The sequence below is a fragment of the Nipponia nippon genome, unplaced genomic scaffold (genome assembly GCF_047370975.1).
Source record: "Nipponia nippon isolate SJK-2023a ecotype South Korea unplaced genomic scaffold, ASM4737097v1 scaffold_3, whole genome shotgun sequence".
Classification (NCBI taxonomy): Eukaryota; Metazoa; Chordata; class Aves; order Pelecaniformes; family Threskiornithidae; genus Nipponia; species Nipponia nippon.
The window spans coordinates 70,375,972-70,402,038 of record NW_028262347.1 but is presented as its reverse complement, the minus strand read 5'-3'; the positions used below and the strand labels follow the sequence as shown (position 1 = coordinate 70,402,038).

Here is a 26,067-nt window from a genome sequence, read left to right as displayed (position 1 = left end):
GCAGTCAAGTATTTTATGTCAGCTCAGTTTCCAATTTTCTTGAACATGTCAAACTGGCAATCTGTTTTGTTTGCAAATCAGCGATACAGAAGAAATGCATTCCACACATACATAAACTCAACTAGTATGAAATAAAAGAGACAGTATAACAAAGCTTTAATGAAACTGCATCCAGCATTTGGGGAAACTAATTATTTACGGAAAAGAGAGACCAGCTTCTTCACAAGAATTCAGCAAAATAGCATTTATAATGCTCTGATAAAATGTGAACAGCATAATCTTCCTTCAGCTTGCTGGAGCGTAAACCAGCAACATTTTTGAAAGTCATTAGAATTTCAGCAGTTGATAGTAAGGAGGCTTGTAAGTGATTTTTTTTTTTTAATTGTTATAAGATGTTAATAGCAAAATGGAAGTTTGATGAGGATGCTAGTGTTGATGAAGTTACTGTCTCCACTACCAAGGCAAGATCATATAAGAAAAGCCATCACAGAGTTCTGTAGTGCCATCCTATGGCAGCAGCTCAGTAGAGACAAGTTCTCAGCCCTGCCAGAACACACAACTGAGATCTCCCATTCAGGTGGGTCTCCTGAGCGTCAGGGGGATCAGCAAGACACCAAGCAGGTCTAAATATTCAGATCATTTGCAGTAGCTATACTCTGCTTATTCCTTATGTTTTGGGTTTTCCCCCTTGAGCTGCACATGAAGTGACCAAGCAAATGGCTTCTCTTTCACACAATAGTCTTTTCCTTTGGAATTCCTAGAGTGAAAAGGAGAAAGATGATAACCCTTTTAGTAACAGAAATCTATTTTTAAGAAGTAATGAAGTTGATTCCTGTACAATGTTCAAAACTTGACGGCCATGAGAGGACGTAAAGTACCAGCATGGGTGATGGGAGTTTCCTTCAATAGCTAAAGTTTTCTCAGTGTTTTTTTTTTAAGAAAAATTCTCAGTTGAAACTGGTAGTTACTTCTGCTGGAAATAAAAGGTACTGTGTGTGATGGTTAGAAATAAACATGCCAAATCTCTTGCCCTTATTTGAAGGCACTACAAACAGTTTATCTTCACAAAGAGATAAAATATGCTTCATTCTAGATAGCCAATTCAGTGTAAAAATTCAATGAAAATTAAAACCTGTGTTATTATTATGTGAGCTATTTAGATAGGATAAAATCTATAAAGGACATGAGAGTTTATATTGACTTCTTGACTGAAATGAAAACAACCATCTGATCTGCATTAGGGTTTTACCACCCAGTCATTCTGAAGTTATTTTTTTCATTAGCAAATCCACTGCCAAAGTGTTTTTCTCTCTGCTCTAATCCAGTTTACTTACTCTCTGCCAAGTCTGTCAAACAGCTAATAGCTCGTACATTTGAGTGTATGTTTTAGTTCAGCTGATCATTGCAACTGAACTGACACCTCCTTGCTTTTGGGCTACTTGTTTTTTGAACTAGCTGTTGGGAAAAGGCCAAAAAATTTACTTTGTTCAAAAGCTGTCCTCAAATCAACTTTCAATTAATAGCTCTTACTCCCTCCCTGGCATGTCCCTCAATTTTATTTGTCTCTCTTTGGATGGTTTCAAAGACAGGCTCTTGTAATCTCCTCTAGTAATACAAGCCATATCTACTTCAACTTGATTCCAGTTGGACTCCACCTTTCCAGATATGGGTGACTAAATGTGTACGTAGTGTTTCAGATAAGGGCTTGCTGTGCTTTTTAATGGCATTAATACGCCCTCAAATTTTAATGAAAATACCTCACCCAATACATCACAGCTTTTATTTAAAGCCAAAATGTACCAGTGAGCATAGACCATACAGCAGAAGGCCAGCAAGGGGTCTCCAAATTAGCAGAGACTTGAGATAGTGAACATTAAAATTCTTCTTTGAAGCACTTTTACATTTAGAGAAAAGTTATCACGCATAATCCAATTTTTATTTTTGAGACTATTCCCTCCAAAATTTTCCTAGGAAAAGGTCAAATTGCACATTGGGGGTTTGACACTTTATGGGCATCAGTACAGGCACCATGATGTAACTCACCAGCGCTATGTTTTTGTGCATTAAGAAATGCAGGTGGAGAGAAAAGCTCAAAGAACCAGATTACCACAGAATTGGGCTGGTTTGAGCCATCTTTGATGCTACAGTCACCAAACAAGTGACATTCCTGGGCCTGATCCAAAGCATACTCAATACAGTGGAAACATTTCCCCTGATTTTCACAGGGTTCCGATCAGGCCCAGGGAGAACTATAAATCAGCCTCAGATAAGCCTTATGACAAATGCAATGCAGGTGTTTAGGAGCTGTTGTATTTCAGCTTCAGATATCTGTGAATCTGTTTTTCAAGAGGTATTTCAGAGAACATCTGGATTCTAAAGTTAAACAAAAATGAAAGTTTTGAAAAATATTATTGTAGCTCTGATGAGAAACCCCACTTAAGTCCTTTTTTTACTTGGTGAAAATTTGTGTATTCTGATATTATTAAAATTCATACACTTCTTGTGTGTAAGAAACACCTTACAAGGATTTCAACTTCCCTTTACAAGGAGTTATTAGTTCACTTAAAAGCATAGCCAGAGAAGGATTCTGCACTTAGAGAAGACAAACTCTTCCTTTCTTTCTCTCCCTGTATGTCTCTAGAGATAAATCAGGAGTTTGGTCCTTCTCTACACTTAGTTCTTTGCTACAGAAAGAACCAATATATTTCACTTTAAGACGATGCCTTCTTGAATGAGAGTTTGACTAAAGCTCTCATTTGTATTTGCAAAGAACTGCAAAAAGATAATGACTGAATGATTATCACAAAAACAGCGTAAAAGGTTCCCAAAAAAATGCTTTATTTTATGCCACATGTGTTGAGTTCCCAAACAAAACCAGGCTGGGGAATATATTTACCTCTGCTTAGTCAGGTCATTGTAGAAATCTTGTCCCAGATCGAACTGGAAGCTCACACTGAGGATGACTTGATGTATCTAATCTGAAGTTGATGAAAGGATTTCAGAATTCTAGAGCTTTCAACATAATTTCTTTCACAAACAATAAAAGCTGTTTAAAAAAACAAAAAGGGATGTACCAGACTTCTGTTTAATATTAAAAGATAATGAAACCGAAAGCTCCTAGAAACATGGTGACTTATTAGTACCATTTGTAAGCCAGAAGCTAATCACAGCAGCTACACCAAAGAGAAGAGGCAATCCTGCTTTGAATTGGACTCCTTCATCTCTAAAATACATCAGCTGATCTTCTTTTTCTTTGTGAAACCCTGAGGAGATAGTAAAGTGGCAAAACAAGACTGTTTAATGACAGATAGGCAGAAGGAAGGAAGCGAAGCTCCAGATCCAGTAGGAAAGTGGAGATCCCTAAATGCACTTCTGCACTGCCACTCTTCAGTTAAGCTTGGGCTATATCAGACCTCTGAGCTATGTATGGGGAGAAGCTGACCTATTTCTATCAGCTCTCCATAGGCCTTTCTGCCTCACAAGACAAAGATTGCTGTGTGTGCCTGCCCTCCAGAGCGTGTGGTCAGAGCCTGGAAACGATGATCCCCTGTTCCACTCTCTGATGTAGGAACTGTACGTGCACCAACAAATCTTCAAAACACATCACAACTTCTTTGATAAAAGGTTAAATCACTGATATAATGTCCCTTGCCCTAATAGGTATTAAATTGTTATAGGAAAATAAAAGGTGGCGAAAATTAGTGATCGTATGGAAGACAACTGTCTAGAAAGGAGAGGGAAGTATTTTCTTCCTGCTGTTTAAGACACTAACAGTGTCCTGTTTGCCAAGAGAAATGAACTGAAAATCCAATGGCATTCAAAAGAGAAATCTTCCTTCTCTCACTCTAACCGTATACTGGTTTTGCAGAATGCAGGGTCCTGGTTGGAATCTAGCCTGGTTTTGCCTAATTATAAAACTAATATTAGAGTTTCCATCACTTCTCATTCAGAAAAATGTCATTTTTAAAATGCATTCCCTCAGCTATTTAATCCTCTCAGTTTACCCAGCAGTCATGGCATATTGCACAGGCTCTTCTTGCCATAAACAGACCTGGATTTTTTTCTAAACCAGCTCTTCCTGAGTGTGGAGCCAGTGTGAAACTGTCTTCTCTTTATGGAGCCAGCAGTTTGCAGGCAGCAGTTGCATATGGAAAGGAAATCACTTTTCACTGGATTCTACTGCCTTGTAAGAATTGACATTATCTGCATATGCAGTGCTGAGTAGCTTATAGAGGAGAGAAAAAAACAAAAGCTAAAGATTTCTTAATAATGCCAGAGAAACGCAGCATTTAAAACCCTGTCCAGATCTTGTGCTTTACACCTACCAAACTGAGTCCCAGATGTACTGCCCTCCACGAGTCCAAAAGAGTTAGTGCCCAGATCCAGTTCTGGAAATGAACTTCATAGATTAGGGGCATCTCTGTGTCATTACAAACTATGCAGGCAAGAAATCTGTTAAAAATCTTATACCTAAGGAGCTTCATCATACTCCCATTTTAGTCGATGGGTTTTTAAAAAATGAGTTTAACAATCCACATTGCTACATGTCTGTGCTTACAGCTGCCATTAATAACACCAGGGCTCCAGTGGCAGCAGCACCTGTCTTACCATAAGGTTGTCTTTGCAGGGCCCTTCCCCACCTATTCTCCTTCATAAACAAAAGTAAATGTGAAACATTGGCTGGTTTTTCAAATGGTAAATTTATTGCAGGAACACCACTTGAAGTACCAGAAACCTTCCTGCTTTTATAAATCATTTCTTGTAATAAGAGCTTTTTTGTTTAGATAATAAAGTCCCTTGGAAGCAGCATTCTTGGAATGGATTGCAAATTAAGACCTTTATTTTCCTCTGCCTTTCTTCAGCAATTCCTCATACATCTATGTTTATTTAAAAATTCTTATTTATCCCTGTTACTAATTCCACTTTTGATGGATGTCAAGTTGCCAAATTTGTATGAAGCCCTCTTTATTAAAATGGTAAGTTTTTAATACAGAAATGAAAGAATCAAAGACATCAGCAAAAAGGACTAAAATTGATGTGTTTTTTTTTTTTTTTTCTCCTGGCAAGGCTCTCCATCAATTCTCATGCCCTAGGATACATGGAAAATAAAATTAACACTGCAGCCAGATTTCTAAAAATATCAGCTGATAATAAAGGACATTATGATAACATTTGGAAACAATAAATTATGCTACATACAGAGAAAAGTTTCCCAAGGGGGAAGATAATGCCTATGGCTTCCTTCTTACCACTCGGAGCTTAGTAAAGTATTAGTTAATACACTGCTGAAACAATCACACATTAAACTTCTCCACTCACGCCAGCCTGTCCTTAAAATCATGTCCTGGAGCTGTATCCAGCTCAGGTATTGGCATCCCACCGCTCCTGCATGCCTCACCACTGCTGTGAGTGGGTCCAAGCCAGGCTTCCGCGCTGCACCAATCCCTTTCAACCAACCTTCCCTGCCATCTGCATTTGGGGCACAAACCAAAAGAAACACTTTGCTGCTCAGGGAGGTGATTCTCCTACAATCTCAGCCTAGCACGTAAAGAAATCTAAAGGCACTATTTTATTCTTCATCGTTTGTAGCTTTGTCCTAGGCTGTATGTAGTCTCTGTCATGTACTCCCCTATATCTATGATTAATGAACAAAGAAGTCTGCAAAATAATTCCCTCATCCTAAGGCCTCTATTACTTAATGTGCCATGGATTGCAATAAGCTGTATCATTAGTGTTTCCTTCGTGATATTGCCTTGCATTGCATGCGCCTTTGAGTAATTGCACATTATTACTGGGATTACTGGGACCCCCCAGCTTTCTGATCCTAGGAGAAGGCCACCACACTGCACAAAGGGTAGGCAGCTACTCATAGATCTTTCTCTGAATTATTCAACTATAAGTATTGCTGGTTTATAAGAAAGCTGCAGATGGGTACATAATAGGCCCCAAGACCTTCCTCTTTCATTTGTGAATAGTAGTACTCCTCTTCCCTACCAAATTATATTACTGAAGCTGTGTTCTTCCTAGCGGATCTAAATCCTGTGGTTCTTGGATATGAAGAACACAAAATTGCCATTATGATGTTAACGCAGCTGTTACGATGTTATCCAAATAATATCTTTAAATCACACATCTTATTTACAATTGATCATTTTCATCTTAGAAAACTGCATGTACACACTTAGTCAAAGTTATTAAAAATCTTCAGATAGAAATTATACTATGCTAAGCAACTACTTTTGAAACTTCTGCCCAAAATTACTTGCACTGGATAAGTACCAGAGGCAAGATGAAATTTTCCTTCTAGTTTGCTATTCTCACACCAACTCACAGTTTTATAAGAAACAATTTTGTTAGGCCTCTGAGAGGTAAATAACCCTTTGCATGTAACAAACTATTTCTCAGTCCTTGAAACTGGAGCTGAAACACACCATCAAATATGTGCTCACCCTTATTCAGTAAAGTTCTAAAACACCTCTTAACTGCCCACCAGAGGACACAAGCCAAACAGAGACATCAAACAACTGTTAACTGAATATATTGTATAAAAGATGCAAAAAAGTCTATCCCCTTCACCCAGCATTTTGTTATTAAAATCAGTTTGTGCAGCTCCATCCCTTCAATGCAATGGCTCAGCTTCTGCTGTTTTTCAGTGGGATCAGGACTAGCCCCAAGGAGCTCTTTCTATGCTCTCTGGTATCACCATCATCCACAGCCACACTGAACATGAGGAACAGTGCTGGGCCTTAGCATAAGGATACCCATGTTGCCTCTTGACATCCATGTTGATTTTTCCATCAACCCAAAGATGACATATAGGCAGGTCATTGCAAAACAAATTTTTGTTACAGCCAGAAAACTAATGTGACTTGCTTAAAAAAAAACCCGCAGAAGTCTCTCCTTGACCAAACAGAGACCCAAATTTAAGTGACCATTCATTCCTACACAAAGGCTCATCACATAAATCTTACCAATCTGAAAGGCTGCTGTATATCCAACCATATTGTAAACCAACCCATTCAAAGCTGGAATGGGGCCAACTATAAAGTAAAAAAAAAAACCAAAACAAACAAACAAAACAAAACCAAACAAACAGAAAAAAAAATCCCTTATTATGAAAATGGAAAGTTAGATGAGTTTTACCACCATACTTTAAAAACTTTCCTGCACCTCCTTTGCCAGGTATTTTAAGTTTGAGGGTTTTTTCCTAATAATTCTGCTCTAATTGAATGGTAGCTAAACATATGTTTTGGTTTGAGAATGACTTTTTTTTGATAGTAAATAAACTTTATCCCAGAAACTCCAGTACTTTAAAAGAAGTCTTTCCCCTAATCATTGGCTTCATACTTTCTCACATTGAAGACCTCTGCTAAATCAGTGAAAATCAATGAAGTGAAATCAGAATAATGTCTCAGATATTTTATTCTGCTATTCTACATACTGTTGAGATCACATGAAAATAAAATATGTAGCCAAAGCCGTGTGGTTGGTCATTTACCTCCACTGTGTTCATGGTATGAATGAAACAGCTTATGGTATGAATGAAACAGCTTAGAGCTCTAAGCAAGCGTTCAAACAGAAGCAGTTAGACAGAAGAATATAGAGACTGAAATCAAAGGCAGGAGAGAAAGAAGAAAAATAGAGACAATGCAGAGGAAATTATATTATTAGGGAAAGAGATAAGATGACAAGGGACTGAATAGCACGAGGCTGGAGAGAATGGCTCAGGCACTAGGCTTAGACATCGAAGAATAAAAGACTTCTGCAAATGAAATGGCAACAGCCCTGCCTGCAACAATAAATGTTTTTATCTCCGTCTTTTCTACCATTAAGTTTCTAGCAAGGATCTTGCTGCTGGTGAAGTGTTCCTACAAGTTACCAGAGAAGCAAAACATACAAGGAGAACGAAGGAGTAAATCAGCTTCTTCTAAGCCATGTTACATGGAGATTTTGCACCCTCTGCAGGTCCAGGAAGATATAAAGAAACTACAAATATACCCATCCTATAATAAAATACAACAGCTATAGGCTATATCCAGTTCCAGCAACAGAGATTTTGTGGGGTTTTTGAATGTGGTATTTATGGGTGCTGTATTTATGGGGGAATGGTTGTTTTCCCCCTTTCAGACCTTCCTGAATGCCCTCCTTCAAGAATCAAGCCATATATGATATTTATTTTTCCCTTTACACTCCAACTGACTACCAAGCGCTACCCTGCTAGCCGGGTTCAGGGCACTTGCAGTGACCACAAGCCTTCTTTAGACAAAGTTCTTTTGTTCACTACTTAGAAGTATTAAAAGAAAGGGGTTTTAAATGACCAAAACCTACAACATATTTAGCCTCACCTAAACATAACCACCTTGTACTTCACCATATATTAAGTTAGACAGTCTTTTTCTTCATGTACTAGTTCATATTCTTTGCACTCTTCTGCATGAGACACTTTTGACCACACATGATAAGAGTGAAAAAACAGCAGCAATCATACAATTTGTTGTAGAGATAAGATGATTTCAGGTAAAGCACACCTTTTCCCAGGGTCACTTTGGAAGGATTCAATAAAAAGATATTCTGTATTCTAAAAAAGGGGTCAATATTGGAAGCTAAACAAATATATCAATGTAATCATGCAATGACAATTCACTGTGTAAAAATCATCAACCCAATGCAGTAGCACAAAAATCAATATAAATAGATATAAGAAATTAAATCAAGTTTGAACTTCACTTCCTCAAAAGATAGTTGTCCTCTAAAATACTAAAAGAGAAAAAACTTGACAGTGACTGACAAAAGAGGAAAATAAATAATATTGTATTTAAGATGAAAGTGAGTTTGATGTATTTGGTTAAACCAGTTATATATTACAGTGCACCCTTATCTAATACATGTGCCCTACTACATGTTGCACTGCAGCAAATATAAACAAAGTCAATGATTGATGATAAAAATTTGTGATGAAAAGACATGTTGGACTAGTATCAAGTGTATTCCAGGGAAAGACTATATACCACTTCTCTTGATGACTTCAATGTGTATTTAAAACAGACAGCTGCTTTCAATTGATTTTGAAACCTCCATTGACGTCAATAAGAAAACAATGTCAGCAAAAGATCCAGATAAAATATGATGAGCTTTAAGAGCAACTGCGCTTTTGGTTATTCGTTTTTAAAGTACTTTGTTGCTTTCAGTGGGACTCAGATGAAAAACATATTTACATTTGAGAATACGACCACCCTACTTTCCCTACCTCTTTCCTTTCCCTCTGCATCTCTCATTTCGCATGTCTAATCTCATACCCTACACCTCCTACACAGAAGCCATTCCTAAGTCGTCTTCTGGTTTCCCCAACAGTTACGCTTCCACTTTCTTCCCAATTTACTAAAGATCAGCAATAAAGTCATTTTATTAAGACATTGTTATCAGCTTTATAGATCATCAGGCTAATAAAGAGTTCATTATCTATGCCTTTCAGGTACAGAAAACATAGAAGACAATATGGACTAGGTGTAAACATTGCAATTTAATTCTCACAACCAAAAGACCTCGAAGTATAATACTTTCTTTTTAAAAATTCAGAGTTGACATCCATGTAATCCTAATATGCTATAGGGGCCACATAAAGACATTAGGAAGGTTTGAACATCTCTCCAGCTAAAGAAATATCTTTAAAATCAAGAATAAATTATGCCAAAATTGAAGGAAAAATGGCAGAATCTCCTGCCAACGGTCTAGGGAAAGGTAGGGCCTGTGATCTTCACTCCTTCATAACATCAGAGAGTTTTTCAAGCTTTCTTATACTTCTGACATAGAAAAGAAACATAAAGCCACCCAAAGTGACCAAGTAAAATAAGTTCCTTAAAAAAAAAATCCCAACTTTTCTCTCTTTACTTAAACTATGGTGAAGTTGGCTGTTCTTCCTAAAGCTATTTAAAAGATGGATTCTATGTAATGGGATTGTTAGCACAGTCCAGCTTTGTAAATAATTTGATTTCTTGAATAGAAGAAAATAAAGTTGTCATAATACCTATCCTGAATTGACTCCAGCACATGGTTGTCTTCTCTTGCCAGATGAGGTTGTAAAATTGCAGTTGGAAGCTGATCTGCAGAGAGTCACAGGACCCTTCCTCTTTACCCATAAACACCAACCATGTTTAAGACTCTAGAAAAGTCTGATGTAAAAAAAAGTCTGTAGAAGAACAAGAAAACAAAAATTTAAATTAAGAGTGTAACAGTGTAATAAAAGCAAACAACTCTGTTTACATAAATGTGGTTAACTCATCATTTCTAAGTATACCCCCTTCTTGACACAAGTGCATTTTAATAAGACCTTTAAATAAACGACTGTCAATTCTTTTGTAGCAGCAATGACAGCAATGAGACATCATCTAAGTCATTTAAAAATCAATTAGTTCCAGTTGCTAAATGTAAATATCTTCTCAGGTAATTTGTTGGATGCCATCCTGGCATATCTGATTGTTCATATTGAGAAATAACTGCATGAGGTTGAGCTGACAGGTATCTGACAATCACTATCAATGCTTCAAAGTGCGAAGAGCTGGATCGCTGCCACACGAGTACATTTTGTCACAGACCGCCACTTTCCTACACTCTCCTCCATGACGAGCCACTGCTGTTCCCTTCATACTGCTTAGCTCAGGCAGTAAAAGCCATCAAGGTATTTATCCGGATCAAAGATGCTGTCTCAGCTCTTTTCTAAAGTGAATTGCAATGAAGAGCTCCAAAATTTAAAAGAGGAAAAGAAGAGAGGAAGGGCCCTAAAAGCAAGGAATACGCAGTAATCAGACTGCACAATTGTTGAACTGAAGAAAGCCTTCACAGGATTTAACTCAAGGCTCTTCTGCACACAGTTAAAGTACATGCTTCTGGAGAAACACAACATACTTGGCTCGGGATTCAGTGGAGTTCTGGTGATTCAGGTCCAATGAATTTCTAACCCTGGTCTTAGGGTTTTGGTGAAAAGTTTCACTTCAGTGTTGGTAAAATTGGTGTCTTGCAACCACCCCGAAGGCAGCTGCTGCAGGTAGATGATTTCAGTGAGTACTGAAAATCCATGACATGCTGCTAAATTTGTGTACTGTCCATTGCACTCAAGGAGGCAAGATTCAATCAAAGCATTTTATATTTGTCTGTCTCACACGTCCAACTTTCATCGCTGCTGATGTACTACTTCATGCTGATGTTGCTAGATCCATAAACATGACATAGTGTCAATAAGACCAATGGAAGTAGATCTGTCTCAGTTAGAACAGAAGTTTCCTGCTATAAGTTATTGGTGTTTGTTTACTTTTGTTTTTAAAGAACGGCTGAGAGTATACAACAATTTAAAAACACACTGAAGACTGGGAGTGTCAGAGTGTAACATAAAAGGGCAATAAGTTGGCTTCACTCATTGCCACAGGCATCCTACAGGAAGGCCACCTGCAAAACAGTCACCTCCAGCACGGCGGCAGCCACGCTTTGAACAGCACTGCCACGTTTACCGTGCCTGCACCCACACGCTGCAGTTCGGGGATGCCCCGGGCCAGGTGCCCCAGGAGGGCTGCCAGCATGTGACGGGACCGTGACTCAGCTAAAGCACACAAGCAGAGGTGGCTTGATCTTCACCCCTACTGAGTATTGAAAAGAAGCCTGGAAGGCTTTTAGACTCCCATAAAAACAGGTTTTATTAGGGTACTTACAACAATATTTATCTTCGTCTATAAAGTAATTAGGTAGAACGTAAGTGTCAAGGCTTTATAAACAAGTTTGTGCCACTCCCTGCCAGCTCAGTAGCTTTCTGAGTTACATTAGATGTTGCATTGTCATCCCTAGGAAGCACTTTCCACCACCCCCAAGGCCTGGCCAGCTGCTGGCCAGACCCTGCTTCTCCCCAGAGACCTGTCTTGCTGCAACATCCCCGGCAATGGTGCTCAGCGCAACCCTGCAGCCCCTTTAGCCTGCCCCAGCTGATCAGCCACCAAACCACCATCAGGGACAGTCAGCTCCACCTGCCCCCACACAGCTCAGGCTCTTCTAAAAGGAGTGCAACGGATACCCTAAACCACACAGAGAACTACATTACCATCTCCACCATGGTCAAAGGCTGACCTCCTCCAGGTCTCTCTGCACACACACCAGGCAGAGATGTACCTTACATGGGGAGAGGATAGAAAGAACTGCTTGCTACTATGCAGGTAGCATGGCCAGAGAACAGCAGAAGGAAACATGCTTTCAGAGTCCATGGCTGCTCCTCCCCACGCTCGCTGCAGAACGCATTTGAAACAGGCTGCTCCTTGTCAGTTTAGCAAAACGTACTCGTTATTTCCAAATGAGCACAAAGTGCACGCCTGCTGAATTCACAGCTGAAACGCCAGCCACAAGGGACTACAGCAGCCATTCGTCAGGAGAACAAGCTCAAAACCAGTTGCTGGTGAGCACCTCGTGAAGTGACAGCCAGGCTTTGAACACCACTGCCGTGTTTGCTGTTCCTGCGGATAAGGCCCTGCTTGCATTCACATGCTGCAGCCTGCAGGTGAGCAGAGCGGGGTGCCCTGGGAGGGCTGCCAGGCTGCCCAGGGCGTGACGGGGACGCGACTCAGCTAAAACACAGAGGCAGATTGAGCTGAGCATTTAGGGACTTGAGCATCTCTCATATTAGGAGAAGCTGAGAGAGCTGAGGCTCTTTAGCCTAAAGAATAAAAGGTTCAGGGGGATCTTATCAATGTATATAAATACCTGAAGGGAAGGTGCAAAAAGGACAGAGCCAGGCTCTTTTCAGTGGTGCCCAGTGACACAAGGAGAGGCAATGGACACAAACTGAAACAGAAGAAGGTCCCTCTGAACATTAGAAACACTTTTCTACTGTGAGGGTGACTGAGCACTGGCACAGGTTGCCCAGAAAGGTTGTGGTGTCTCCCTCTTTGGAGATACTCAAAAGCCGTCTGGACACAGTTCTGGGCAACCTGCTCTACGTGGCCCTGCTTGAGCAGTGGAGTTGGACAAGATGACTTCCAGAGGTCCCTTCCAACCTCGTCCTTCTGTAATTCTGTGGATATGTCTCAGTCTTCACCCATATTGAATTCTGCAAAGATGCCCTGTAAGCTTTTAGACTCACAGAAAAAAAGTAGGTTTTGTTAAAATATAAATGGCAATACTTATCTTCCTACTATTCTTTATTTCATATTTGTCATTTCATTATTGTTGCAATCAATACATTGCAATAGAGAGTGTTGCACCACCTTTTACATTTCTCTCTGACACAACTGACTCTCCAAGTCTTTCTTCAAAAAAAAACCAAACCCAAATCCACATCCTCAACACATTTCCTATCCCCTTCTCTTATTGCGTGTGGCTACTCACTTGTCAGCTCTGCAGGAGGAGACATTTGTGACAGGCTCCTTAGGGTTAGTTCAGGAAAATAACGCACATTGCTCCCCCAAGGAACACTAACAGCAAGGCTGCCTCATGTTGGGGCTTTCTAACTAAGTACTTTCATCTGAACAAAACCATTCCCGATAATTTTAGACTAGCCACAGAAGAGATGTGCTTTTTGCGTTTCGGTATTTTAGCAAAAGCTGACCACAAAGAAGCACCATTGCTCTCTGGAAGAGTCTCTCTAAACGAAGGACAACTCAAAATCAGACACTTGTAAACATCCAGTCAGGTGATAGCATTGAAAAACTGTGAAACCCATGGCCATGCTTAACAAGGTTACGGACAAGCCATCTCTTCCATTTGCACCGTGATTCATGAAACAGCACAGCAGGGTGTTCCAGGGAGGTGCCAGGCTGTCCAGGGAGTAAAATCACCATGACTCAGCTAAAACGTTGAGGCGGATGGGCCTCAGTCATCACCCATACTGCTTTCAGAAAAAGAAAAAAAAAAAAAAAAAAAAAAAAAGAGGAATAGGAAGGCTTTTAAACTCCCATAAAGTCAGGTTTTGTATGACTATAAATGATGATAGTTATCTTTCTCCAAGCAGATAAAGCAAGCATGTAAAACAGCAGAAATGCCTAAACAGAAAAGCCTGTACAAATAACTGTGTCCTTCCAGCAGATCTGCCCCGCCAGCCCATGTTGCGGCTGAGTTGCCAAAATCTCTCCCTGCTCCTCCCTGGCCCCCAGGAAGTTCACTCCAAAATTGTTAAGTCCTGGCCAGCTGCTGGCCATACCTTGCTTCTCTCCAGAGGCAATGTCACTGCGCTCCCTGCTCTCTAGATGTCTTCTGGATGCCCCCAGACACCTCCCAGGTTGCACCCTGAAGCTGCCCACAGGAAGCCCCCAACAAGCACGGGGAAGGGCTCAGCACCTATTGCAGCTCCCTCGCAGGAAGCGTGGCTGGGGAGCAGCAGCAGGAGACATGACACCCATGTCCATGGGTGCTCCTCCCCACGCTCATTGTATTAGTACCAATGAGGCAACTCTTGGCTGGGAAACAACTGGCCCCAGTGTAAAACAAGCAGGAGGGAGAGAGAGAATGACTCGTGTACTCATATCTTATAGCATCCATATCTGTGGGCACAGACTTATCTTAAGAAGAAAGTGTACAAACTGGTGTGATGAAATGCATTAGTTAAGGAAAGCAGCAAATTGAACTTTGTCCTGCTGACTGTGGGTGTCCGATGGGGTGAAAGGTTCACAGCCACGAGAAGTTGTTGGCAGCTTCACCCAGTCAGCCCCTCTCAATGAACACAAGTCTGTTGCAAGCACATCCATCTGCTGGATCCTTTCTCTTTTGAAGGCCTGGGATCCAGGCAGTTCTTAATTCCTTGTTTCTCCTCCTTCCTTTGATTGTTCAGTAGTCACAGTAGTCAGCAATTTTACGTCCCTCTCTCCACTGCAAACTGTCTTTGATGCTCTTGGGAATGTAATTCTTTAGCAGAGTGGGAATTTCCATGGCTTCCCTCTCCAGTCCAGCTTTTCTGACAAGAGCTAGCTACTGTTCTGGTCGAGCTAGTGACAGAATTGATGGACAGGGCCCTTAGAAATCAGTCAGCACTATGTAAGAATATTTGGCTGGGCAACAAGCCCCCAGCAGAAGAGGGACCTCCCTCATACAGTGCTGAGGTGGGCACGTAACACAGAGGTCAATCACCGAAGTGGATTAGAATGCAAAAGGGTCCTTGAAAAGAGATGATACTCACACCAGCTGAAGGTTTGTGATTTGCTACAGTAGAATTCCAATCACAGTGTCAGAAAAAAATACACACACATATATCGTATAGCTAAAAATCAGATCAAAGAGAAAGCACAATTTAGTCTGACAGATAATATTTAAGGCAAATCTGGACATCACCTGTTTCACCTGACTGAGAACGCCAGACTGGCTAAGTGCATAAAGGCTGGGAGCACGTTTCCACAGAAAAAAAATTAACCAGCTGGAGTCATAAAAGTGAGAGTCAGGGTGAACCCCTCCTGTTATTTACTCCTGTAGCAACCCTCTCATTGAGTTTGATGCCCTGGCTTTCACCTCAGCTTCCTAATGTGAAGGAACTGTTTCCTCAAAACAGCTGTCAGCTACGCAGCCCAGCCCTCCCAGGCCCCTGGCTTTTGATTTCTGAGGCACTCCATTCATATAAACTTTCCTGCAGCCTTTAAATGCCAGCCCTCTGAGTGCATTTTGACCCTACATGAAAAGCAGGGGGTCTGTCTGTTCGACTACAGCCCGACCTGTAGACAAGCTGTGATCGCAAATCCCTTTTGCAGCCTCCGACCCCCTGCTGATGCTGGCTGACATTTTCACTGAGCACAGGGAACCGATGCCTTCACAGGGACTGACGCAACGGTCCTGAGGGGAGCACGGCGGCATCCCACCCCGCTGCAAAGAGAGGGAATGCAGAACCTATGTCAAGGTAAGACCATGTTCCCTTTTAACAAACTCCTCTGTGAACAGCGGGTGAGTCTAATGCTTTCTAGAATAAAAAATGGAAATTTCAGTCCATTTGTCACCACTTGAGAGTAGCTGAGAAAACCCTTCACCGGCCCCGACGCCCATTCCCTCATGCAGCAATTCTCCTGGCACCCGTCAGGCTCTCTCCACGGCAGAACACAGGCAAAGTGCCCAGTCCATCACTAAGGCGTTTGCTTTTAGTTTGTTCAGTGCAAAAACAACAAACAAACAAATCATCTTAGCATCAGGCTTCTGTAGCCAACCAAAATCCCAAGATCACGGGCATCTCGTGTCTCACGTGCAAGGGAAGCCCGGCAGAGGCGGGGGGGGGGGGGGGGGGGGGGCGGCCCCGGCGGGCGTGGGCCGAGGCGGGGCGGGCCCCGCGCCTTAAAGCGCCGTCGGGCCGCCGCGGGGACGGACGGACGGACACCCACCCCTACCCCGCCATCGGCAGCATGGCGAGCCCCTGCGTGGAGCTGAGCAACAAGATGAAGATGCCTGTCGTGGGGCTGGGCACTTGGCAGGTACCGGGGCGGGCGGGAGGAGGCTGCCAAGATGTGGAAAAAAAAAACCAAAAACAGCGACCACCAAAAGCCCTGCGCCCGCGGAAGCCACGTCCCTGCGTGGGGGCCGGGGGAGGGGATCGGTCTCGCCGCCCACTTGCAGCGATCGCGGCCACTTGTGTAACCGGGCGGGCTGCCAGGCGCGGCGGGGGAGTGCAGGGAAGAAGAGGGCTCGGGGAGCAAAAAGTAATGGAAAAAAAGACCAAAAAAACCAAATATATAGGGGCTGGAGAAGGTGGAGGGAGGCAAAATAAAGAGGAGGGGAAGCAAAAAAAGAAACCAACAAAAAAAGAACAAAAAGTAGATTGTGAAAGGCTGCCTGGCCCGGTGCTTGCGGCTCGCAGCCCTGGGATGGGGTCAGTGGCTGCTGGGAGCCCTGTGCCACGAAACTGCCTTCGTGGGGAAGGTAAACTGGCAAAACTGCTTGGGCAACCCTGGGAGCAAATAAGGGGAAATGATGCAGGGCTTTACAGTGCTGGAAATGGCAGAGTCCAAATGTCTCACAGAAACCAACTCCTTTCTGCTCTATTCCCTTTCCTTACAAAAATGCTGTTTGGCTGGGAAGTTGAAACTCAGTTTAGATGCAGGTGACAAGGATGCTCCAGAAGCAGCTGCAAAGGGAGACTTTGCGGAGCTGTCACAGCAGCAAGCGCCAGCAGAAGGCCATGGAAGAGCTCATGGTTTGGTTGTGTTTGCTTTCAGGCTCCTCCAGCAAAGGTAGAAGAGGTGGTGAAGTTTGCTATTGATGCAGGCTACCGCCTCTTCGACTGTGCCTATTTCTACCAAAATGAAAATGAAATAGGGAATGCAGTCCAGCAGAAGATCAAGGAGGGGGCTGTGAAACGGGAAGACCTCTTCATTGTCACTAAGGTACAAGGATGCAGGATTATTGGGGCATTTAGCTTTTCTCAAAGAGAAACCCTTGTTCTATCTGTAAAGTAACCTAAGGACTTAATCCCTTCTACAATATTCATTTCATGGTTGTCTTGTTGTGTGCTATAAATTCCATCCTTTATTTGCAATTTGGACTGAGCTTTACCTAAGGAACCATTGACAACTTTGGAAAGATAGCATGGCTGTTGCTGATCTAATAATTTCCTTGCATGTATTAAGTAACTTAATTATACTGAAGGTTCATTTGCATGTACCCTAGAAAGATTAGAAAAAAAAGACTCTCAATTCAGAGGTGCTGTGCTACTTACTGGTTTGCAAGACATTTGAAAATGGTGTCATGTACAAAATGTAAGCCTGAAAGGGAATAGAAATGAAAGTATGGGACTTCAGCCTGAAGTATTTTCTGTGTATTTACTCATTTCTTTATCTCATCTACTTGTCTCATCACTGCCCTTTACCAAAAAGTGAGAAAACGCCAAGTAAAAAAATTATGACTTGGGGTTTTCACAAACAAAACCAGGAAACATTGAGCATAACTAAGCTTTTCCACATACTCTTTGTTTTTGTTTAAAGAACAGGTTTAACTTGAATAATACTTGCAAGTTCTTCTATTTAAACAACTTGACTTTTCATTTAAAAAATAAAATAAAATTGACAACAGTTCTCACTATGGACAGTTAAAAGGGACAGAAGGAGGGGAGCTATGAGTTCCTAAAGGCTCAAAATTTAGGCTGAAAAAAAGAAGATTCTAATGCTAACAGCTTTGCTGTGTCAGATACACCTGGCAGTGTTACATTTAGTTCTGAGAATCTCTTTTCATGAGTAGGAATACTGATTGTCCACCTTCACTCCTGACTCCTTATTTGTGGTATTTCTGTTCTACCTTACTATTAAAATATTGGCATCCATTGGATTGGCATCCATTCAGTGTGCAGTAGGTAGGTGGGGAGGGAATTTTCCTCCCAGACCACCAAGGGAGAAGCTTCTGTCCCCTGGCCTGGACTGTGGAAGCTGTAGAGTCACAGCTGGGCTTGGTTTCTTCCCACAGTTGTGGAACACATTTCATGAGAAGTCCCTGGTTAAGGTAGCGTGCAAGAAGAGCCTCGCTGCACTGCAACTGGACTACCTTGACCTCTACTTGATACATTTCCCCATGGGATTCAAGGTAGTCCTGCTCTACATTCCTCTTCTCCTCACCTGGCTAGAAACATGGTGTATTCTCTCATCTATGCTGTGGCCATCTTCGTTATGCACCTGGGATATGCTATGGTTCATTTGGCTCTTCCCTGAACCTGGTGGTAGCAAGCATTCAGTCGCTAACTAGGTAGTGGTATGTTTTAGCATGTGGGTCTGCCTTTACATGCCTGCTGGAGCAAGATAGTTGTAGGTGTGCCAGCTGCTAATGAGCCCCCGGGTCTTCAGGGAAACTGTAACCAACACGCAATGGTGCAGTTTGGGATCGTGGCCTTCTGCTGGGCCAGAACAGTGTGAACATCTCAGGTTTTGGAGATGTTGGCTTGATCTGGAGTAACCAACAGTGAAAAATGAAGCACAGCGCAGAAACAATGTGCTGCTTTTTTTCCTCAGTCTACACCTGTGTAAAATAAATAAAAACTCTAGAATAAAGGTAGGGGAGTGTTCCCTTCTGTCTAGATCTGCCTAAGTTACTCACATAATTGATACTAATCCCCACTCTTTATATGCAGGGATTGATTTGTAGAAATATGGCCCCCATCCAAAAGAGAATACTGATGAACATGCATAATTTTTAGTTATGCAATATGTTTAAATAACCTGCTAACTTACTGCCTATAATTCCAGTCAGAAGTGCTAGTAAACAGTAGGAAATTAAACTCTCTTTAAAAGTCTATGTACTATCTGCCTTGAAATAACAGGCTGGTGAAGAACTGCATCCTGTGGATGACAAGGGTATGAGTATCCCCAGTGATACCGATTTTCTGGACACATGGGAGGTAAGTTAATGTTTGCTCTTTTTAGCAGGTGTCAGCACTAAAGATGGAGCAGAGATCTGCGTGCATGATGAAATGAAGGGATAGGTTTGGGTATGGAGGATAGTCACCCAAAATTGTATTTCATGACCAGAACGAGCAGTGCTGCTGCTACCCCTTGTTTTGAGGAGCAAGAGGGGGATGTCTTTAATAAGACTAAAGAGTAGGAAACTATCAGCACTGTAAGTGCTGTCACTAAAATATTTGAATATGCACAATGGTAGAACTGAAGTGTAGATTAATCCGGGTGTGGCTGTTAATTTACTGGGTGTTTCATACAGATAGGAAATTCTCACTTTTCTGTGTTGGGCATCAGCATCTCAGGCTGTGCTTCAGTCCTCCTTTCCCTGTAGACTGAGGGTCTGCTCCTGCTACCTGCACCTCTGTGATGCTACAACTCTTGGAATTAATAGTTTTCTCTACAATAGCAGATTACAGTTGCAAGAAAGTATTTCGAGGTAACTGAGTTTAAGTTAACATCCTCCCTGCTGTGTTCTGCCAACTCAGAGGTAGTGTGCTGGCGTAGGAGGAGGTGGAGGGGTCTCCCTTGCTTTTTTAGCTCTGGCAAAATGATCCCCAAAGAAGCCAAAGCAAAAGATTTTGCTTCCCATTACAAAAGGGTTGGCCAAGCCATTCTTCTTATATGACTTCCCCATCTGCAATGGGACATAAAGCATACAGGTAATACAAGGTGCAAAGATTTTCTTTTTTTAATTTAAGATGCTATTATTTAATTTAGTGTGGGTTGTTTGTTGGTTTGTCACTAGCTTTATGGAAAAAAAAACAGTGTAGTTGACAGTAATACCACCTCATAAATACACATTGGTTGTCCTTACTCGTTAGGCCATGGAAGAGCTGGTGGACTGTGGTCTGGTAAAAGCCATTGGTATCTCCAACTTTAACCATGAGCAGATTGAAAGAATCTTGAACAAGCCAGGACTGAAATACAAGCCAGTAAATAACCAGGTAAGATTTTTATTTCCATTGATGTCAACTAACCTTGAAATATTCCTAAATATATTCTTGCTACACTTCAGCTCTAAAACTGACTTGTGCCATAACCTTTAAATAGTTTTGGTGCCATGGAAAGATATTGCAAAGCACTAGGTACCTCTGGTTGTCTGAAAGTCCCTTCAAGTCAGTACTGCCTGCAATATGCAAGGCTTTGGTATGGTGTCAGTGTTGGTGGTTTTATCTGACAGGGACCTCAACATAAAACTCTTTTGTAGATTTGTGTGTATATAATGCAGAGGAGATTTGAGAGCAATACTGTACAAAACAGTATGGATTATTCATATCACAGTAATATGAAACAGATGAGAATACTTTTTCTTAGGCATTGGAAAAAAGTGAAAATATCCATTACCTTGCATAAAATATATATATGCACCTTGCAACTTTCTGCTACACGTCCTCTTTCACACTCCCAGTGTCACAGCCCCAGTTGCCACAGGCCCATTTCTGCCAGCCCTGGGATAACCAGCAAAATCCCCACTGTGAGCTACTGCACGGGCACGGGAATGTACAGGAATGCTCTAGCTCATTCACTGAACTTATTTATTTTTCAACATAAAATAAGACATTTCACTAAACTTAGTTATAAAAAGGAGGGTTGAAGTATACAACTGTATAACAAATCCTCACCACATACCTCATGAATAAAATCACAGGACAGCAGGGGCATCAGGAGCTTCTGACCTTCTTCCATATGCGACTTCTTTACTTGGCCAAGGCTGCTGAATGCCCATCTCTGCTGGCTTGGGAATATCCAGGGAAATCCCCACACTGGGTCTTGTGCAGGCATGGTGCTGCGTGTGCTGCTGTGTTGCAGTGCCGGGCTTGGGGCTAGCATGTGCGCTAACCCAGCTTAGCATAAGGGGCACATAAGACTTGAAGAGATTTTATTGAGGGTTATGAAGTTCTGGTTGGGATGGACCCAAGTACCCCCATGTTAAAAGCTGCACCAACTTCAACACTTTAAAGAACTTCAGGCTTTTACCCCAGTTAGCTTCTCCATGGGTGTGTCTGTGCCACATACCGTCATTACAGTAGTTGCCTAGTCTAGCTCAGGTCTAAATAAACTACTGTACATGAATTTCATGTCACTATGCCTGGTAGCAAAGCTATAGCATTTAGGAACAGCTAGGTATGTGCATGGTGCCACGTTACGCAGGGTAGACATAGCCCTGTGGTCATCCTATGGCTTGTGGAAAGTTGGGCAGCATCCCCGTGTAGGTTCCTGTTGCTTCCAGTTAAAGGACATCTTGCCTGAATGGCTGGTCGCAACATGATCTGAGCTAACCTGGGGAAGCTCATCTCCCCAGGCTTCTTCAGGAGTCAGGGAGACTCCTTGGGGAGAGGCTGGGTGACTCAGAGCAGAAACTAAACTTCAGGTATTCTGAGCTGCCCCTCTGAAGATGCAATCCTGCTCTCCAGTAGTCCAGGAAGACTGATTTCCCCCATTTCTGATACAGATAACACTTTCACTCTTCCCATCTATTTCTCACTATCTTTGTGTAATATGTAGCATGAGGAAGCCCTGTTCTCTGTGCCAGACCTCTAGATATTGCTGTGACATGAATAACTTTTTTATAAGACAGATTTTAATCACGATATTGGAAGTCTTTTCTTCACATCTTCTGTGAGCCAAGAGGAATTAAAATGTTAGTTATTCTCTGAAGCTCAGTGCAGTCTTCCTCTGTGTCAACCACCGTGTTAACTGTGCTTGCAGATCGAATGTCATCCATACCTAACCCAGGAAAAGTTGATCAAGTACTGTCAATCCAAAGGGATTGCTGTGACTGCGTACAGCCCTCTTGGCTCTCCTAACCGCCCATGGTAAGAGAGCGTTGCAGCCTCTCTGGATACAAAACAATGCATTTGCAACTTGAATCTTTGAGGCAAATGATGTAAATATTGCAGGTATAATGAGAAAAGTGCCGTTGCTTTGTTACAGATTATTTGACACAAAATGTCAGGCTTCCTGCAGGGAAGCTAATACCTTTCTACCATCCATATCCTGGCTTCTGTTTTTAATAGGGCCAAGCCAGGAGAACCTGTGCTGCTGGATGATCCCAAGATTAAAGAGATTGCAGTTAGACATCATAAAACCCCTGCCCAGGTAAGTGGGCTTGTCAGGGCAAACTATTCCTCCTCCTCAGACAATTTTACAAGCTGATGGCCAGCTTTAGCAGATGCTGCCTTCTCTAAAGGTACAGTATAACAGGCTTGAACTACACTTGACTCTTCATACTGCCCTAGTTCTTACCAGCATTCATACGAATTATGAGATATTTTCTAAGAGATCGTGAGTGCTGAGCTTTGGGGAGGCTGATCAGCAGCAGTACATACTTACCTCGGGTGCCCCCCTTCCTAGGGAGATTTCTTCTGCTCCCAGAGAGAAGTGCTTGCTCCCTGAGAAGACCCTTTCCTCTGAGGTTTAGTTACAAATCATCAAGCCAACTTGTTATTCCTTTCTCCAGCTAAGTTAGCAAGTTATTCTTCAGAGAAGCCCTGTAATTTGCACACCTGTTTGATTGCTCCCTGTTGGCTCGTGTTCACAAAGAATCATTGAAAGCTGCTTGATTATTCAAGATGAAATTTTTTTCTCTATTAGTGGCTAGTCATGCAAATGAGTTCTTGCACAGGGTGTGCAGAAACTGCACTTCAAACAAATCCACATGTTCACAGGCAATCAACCATAGTCATATTCTAAGACAGCCAGAGCAGGACAAAAAATTGTACGCAATAGTCCTCTTTTGAGCGGGGGAAACTTTTGAAATCTATAAATATGTTTTTCCTTTTAAGGACTTCAAAAAGCTTAACCTAGGTGAGGTACTTACCTGTGAGCCCAAAATAATCTGCAGTATCATTATGCTTATTTGGTCTGAGCACTGATATAACGCAAGCCAGAAGCATCATCCTTTTTCTCCCCCTCTCCTACCCTAAATGAAAACAAAACAAATCCTGGAGAAGCCAGGATGTAGAAACAACATAGGCCAGAAACAATTACAGTTTGTTAGTAGACTGCAAGCAAATACTGGCACATCAAACTTCTGTATGCAAACTGGTAGAATCTTCCAAAGAGTGAACATGGTTGTAGAAAGATAAATTAGTTTGTGCATGAAAAAAAAAAAGGTAAGAGAGAACACAAAATGCATTTGAACAGATTTCTTGGTACCCCTGCGTTCATGCTCCTCCTTGCCCTTTCCTAGGTTCTGATCCGGTTTCTTATCCAAAGAGACGTGATTGTGATTCCCAAGTCTGACAAACCACAGCGTGTTGAGGAAAACATCCAGGTGAAGTTTCCATTGGGATTGCTGCTGCCTTTTTGCACAGGATAGGCACCCACACCCATATCACCCCTGTGTTTCCAAGCAGCACCTAAAAGACATCGGAAGGGGAGCGCAGAGATGCAAAGACTGGAGCTCAGCCCTACCTAACCATCCGCACTTTTCTCTCCCGGCAGGAACAAAATGCTTTTCCCCAGAGAAAATGGGTTACACCAGGGTGGTCTGAGCTCTGCTGCCCTGGAAGGGGAATCCCAGCTCTGGACTTGCCCTCTGGGAGGTGTTTAATGAGCCCCTCTTTACAGTGTAAAGGAACAAATTGTAAACACCAGACCCGTTATGGTTTATGTCTCACTTTGAGGCTGTGGTTCCCCTTGGCAGGGAGGTTCAGCTGGATGTTTGCTCATAAGGCCTGGCATCTTAAATAATATCTCTGTGTTACTTTCAGTTCATGCTGCTGCATTTTGGAGTTACTTCTGTGAACCACCAGCAAGAACTCTTAGATGATCAATTAACTGTGAGACAGTTGGTACCCAGTAGTCCTCTGTTGTAGCAGAAATGTTTATTGCTAGTTCCAGTATTTGTGATGCATCAAGTAATCCATCCTTAGCACCTTAAGTTTTCTGTCCGTCTGTGCATTACAACACAAACTGCAGTGGTGTTTGCATTCAACCACTCAGAACTATAAGACATTGCTATGAACAGCACCTCAGAGAGAAAAGGGCTATCTTGATTACTTCAAGGGTAAGTTGGTATTTGGCTGACAAATAAGAGGATTTCTTAACTATGCTTAGCGTGGCTGCAGTATGTTCCTACCTCAAGTCATAAATGCATGAAGCACACTTAGTAGCTAACTACTCGTGAACTGAGGTAAAAATGGCTTGCTTTTTTTTTTTTTTCTCCTTCCCTGCTAGGTGTTTGACTTTGAACTGTCTGAAAAGGAGATGGATGTCATCCTCAGCTTCAACAGGAACTGGAGGGCAGTTCCAGTGCTCCAGTATGTTTCTTATGATCCTTATTATCCACTAGGCCTATCTCTATCTGTATTTTCATCCCCCATATCTTGAAAACATACATGACCAAAACCAGGGAGTGCTCCTATCTTAAACCCTGGTCACCAGGTAATGAGACATGTCCTGGAACTGATGTCAGGAGGGAGATTCTTTCAGGGCATTCCCTTCAGCATCTTGGTGTTGCATGTGCTTGTTCCAATTTATGGCAGCAGCAAAACGAGAACGTTGGCAGTGGGGAAGGGAGACTGCAGTAGGGAAATGCCGCTGAAGATACTTTCTACAATACTTAAATAACCAGTTCTTTCTCTTCTCAGAGCTGTCAATCACAAGGACTACCCATTCAAAGCAGAATATTAATGCCAGTGGTTTCTGTGAGACCTCCATGTAACTCCTTCCAGATTAGAAGATGTATGCTGTAGCCTAGACTTGATGAGTTCTTCTGTAACTTGACAATCATTAAAAGCAGTTACTTGTCCTTCTTTTTTAGGAGGTAGACCACTAGCTGGTATAAAAATGCATCAATAAGGATGGGTCTTTTGTTATGATGGTTAACAGAAATCTGTTTTTGATTAGTAGTAAAAAGACAATGTCTCTTCATTTCCTTTTTTTCTTGTCTTCCTTAATTAAAGACATGTTTAACAAAACACTTGGGTGGGTTACAAGATTTTTTTTATATGTTATTTCCAGTGTGGTCAGTCATACTGGCTCACAAGTTGCTGTCAAGGAATGCTGTCTTTAATTACTTTGCTTTTTACATAGTTGTGATTTTTATAGTGTGAATCTGTAATGCTTTAATATTTTATATGAATAAAGTTTGAATAACAAAATCACTGTAGTGCTTAAATTGTTTCATACAATTAGTTATAAAACATGCCTGAAGTCTGGGGTTTTTTTTAATTTTAATACAGATAGAAATGAGCTTTTATAATTCTTGTACAAGGACAATACATAAAAACTACTTTGACTTATGCATCAGACAGGATCATGCTCTAGCTAGAACCTAAAGAAGAAAGTTGTACCTATTATTCCATGTAGCCTGCCCTCTGGACAGTGAGAAATTGAACTCTTCTGTGATGAGAGGTGAAAAGTTGAAGACAGCATCATATGCAGCATATGTTTTGACACACATCATTGAGGACAGCATCGTATGTTATCATATGTTTTGATAACACACATCAAAATACACCCAGCCAAACATAAGGGCTACTTACAAAATCAGAATGAGTTGCTCTGGAAGTCTCATACACAAAATTAGATTTTTTTTGCACCTCTGCTGGCAGCATTCAGAACAATGTATCCAGACAAGGGTTGGCTTTATCTAAGGAAAACATAGAAAAACTTTTCTTTATAAACACAAAGCTAACCCTGAGCTAGACTCACAGTTGCTTTAAAGTATTTTCAGAGAGATAAC

The 26,067-nt window shown here is 41.8% G+C and overlaps 1 protein-coding gene across 2 annotated transcripts; it reads left to right on the top strand.

Annotated features, from left to right (window-relative positions):
* Positions 1-16,280: 16,280 nt before the first annotated feature.
* LOC104017961 (aldo-keto reductase family 1 member B10) lies at positions 16,281-25,253 on the top strand. Of its 2 annotated transcripts, XM_087765211.1 has the most exons (10): positions 16,281-16,412; positions 17,154-17,321; positions 18,394-18,510; positions 19,241-19,318; positions 20,198-20,320; positions 22,086-22,192; positions 22,394-22,475; positions 23,569-23,652; positions 24,558-24,640; positions 24,971-25,253. In XM_087765211.1, exons 1-10 carry the CDS (start codon positions 16,344-16,346, stop codon positions 25,011-25,013), a joined length of 954 nt encoding a protein of 317 aa, XP_087621337.1. In that variant the 5' UTR covers positions 16,281-16,343; the 3' UTR covers positions 25,014-25,253. The 2 variants fall into 2 exon arrangements, with proteins under 2 accessions (XP_087621337.1, XP_087621336.1); XM_087765210.1 differs by having other exon boundaries at positions 24,558-25,253.
* The last annotated feature ends 814 nt before the right edge of the window (positions 25,254-26,067 follow it).

Bases quoted from the DNA above. Each gene is read 5' to 3' on its own strand.
- LOC104017961 (XM_087765210.1), top strand. From the start codon at position 16,344: ATGGCGAGCCCCTGCGTGGAGCTGAGCAACAAGATGAAGATGCCTGTC. The intron at 16,413-17,153 runs GTACCGGGGCGG...GTTTGCTTTCAG, and splicing joins TGGGGCTGGGCACTTGGCAG to GCTCCTCCAGCAAAGGTAGA. The intron at 19,319-20,197 runs GTAAGTTAATGT...CTTACTCGTTAG, and splicing joins ATTTTCTGGACACATGGGAG to GCCATGGAAGAGCTGGTGGA.